At 33.3% G+C, this 1,695-nt stretch overlaps 1 protein-coding gene across 1 annotated transcript; it reads right to left on the bottom strand.

Annotated features, from left to right (window-relative positions):
* Window positions 1–449: 449 nt before the first annotated feature.
* On the bottom strand, window positions 450–1,329 carry LOC134716718 (keratin, type I cytoskeletal 9-like; the record flags this gene model as incomplete). The annotated part of the gene is made up of 1 exon (XM_063579721.1): window positions 450–1,329. A coding segment is annotated over exon 1 (873 nt), but the record flags the coding sequence as incomplete, so codon positions are not given.
* Window positions 1,330–1,695: the final 366 nt, after the last annotated feature.

Raw genomic sequence — 1,695 nt, forward strand, 5'->3', positions numbered from 1 at the left:
CTCCGTGTATCTCCTTCTTTGTTTTGTTATTATGCTGTGTCAAGTTTTTATAATTTTTGATTCAGAGAATAAGTATTTTAATTAATATAAATTACTTTAAAAATAGAATACAATGCACTAGGAATAAGAATATAAATCTTTACAACAAAAAGGATATGTCCTTTCATTTTGTATGAAACTCCCTCTCAAATCACAATTTGGCAATAATAGTTATTATATAATATTTACAAAATTGTCCATTTATTTTATTTAGTGGTGTTAGATTACTTACCTCTAAATTTACCAAAACTGCCACTGTGAACGTTTCTTCTATTTATGAGTCCACCATTGACGTTAATACCAAAACCATTCAAACCACCAATACCATGTGATCCTAAACCATTCATACCACTATATGATCCAAAACCATTCAAACCACCATATGATCCTAAACCATTCATACCACTATATGATCCAAAACCATTCAAACCACCATATGATCCAAAACCATTCAAACCACCATATGATCCTAAACCATTCATACCACTATATGATCCAAAACCATTCAAACCACCATATGATCCAAAACCATTCAAACCACCATATGATCCTAAACCATTCATACCACTATATGATCCAAAACCATTCAAACCACCATATGATCCAAAACCATTCAAACCACCATATGATCCAAAACCATTCAAACCACCATATGATCCAAAACCATTCAAACCACCAATACCATATGATCCAAAACCATTCAAACCACCATATGATCCAAAACCATTCAAACCACCAATACCATATGATCCAAAACCATTCAAACCACCATATGATCCAAAACCATTCAAACTACCAATACCTCCAATACCATATGATCCGTGGTTATTAACACCGTATGCCCCATTAAAACCATATGATCCATACACATTTCCTCCAAGTCCTTGTCCGTATCCATAACCCATGAAAGGTCCAATAACTTTGCCGTAAACACCGTTATAACCATAACCACCTAATCCATTTAAACCCCTTCCGTTCATGAACCCGTATCCAGGATATCCACTTTGTATATTATATCCATTGTATCCAGAATAACCACCAATGTTTAACGGTGAACCGTTACCATACGCGTTGTTGGAAAATCCTCCAGATCCATAACCTAATCTGCCATAAGACGGATATCCGAAGCCACCATTTCCTTGAAATCGAATACTTCCAATATTACCTGGTCCGAATGGGTTTCCATATGTTTTCAGGTTATATTTGGGACTATATCCTTTCTCTCCGGCCTCGGATGCCACGAGTCCAAAAAGGGCTAAACCGATCAATAATATTGGTGTCATGTTTAGTGGTTCTGAAACGATATTCCATTATAATTAACTAATAATAATTTATGTGAAAATTCAAAACATTGACTTATCAGAACGACAGAACATATAAAGAAAAAAAATAATTGCAAAGATTTAAGACGTAAGTAAAATGAAATGTAAGTTGAATCTATATTAAAAAAGGTCAAACTTATCCTGGCGTTTTAAGTTCCTGAAATTTATTTAAAAAGAAAGTAATGCTAAATATATCAAATATGAAAAACATATTTTTTCAAACAAACACAAAACATACATTTAAGGGGGTACCCAACACTATACCCCAAAAAATTCCTGTCGTTTAATTTTTCTTAATTTTTTTTCATTGATAAACTAGGCCAACCTTAACATC

Source organism: Mytilus trossulus, chromosome 4 (assembly GCF_036588685.1).
Source record: "Mytilus trossulus isolate FHL-02 chromosome 4, PNRI_Mtr1.1.1.hap1, whole genome shotgun sequence".
Lineage (NCBI taxonomy): Eukaryota > Metazoa > Mollusca > Bivalvia > Mytilida > Mytilidae > Mytilus > Mytilus trossulus.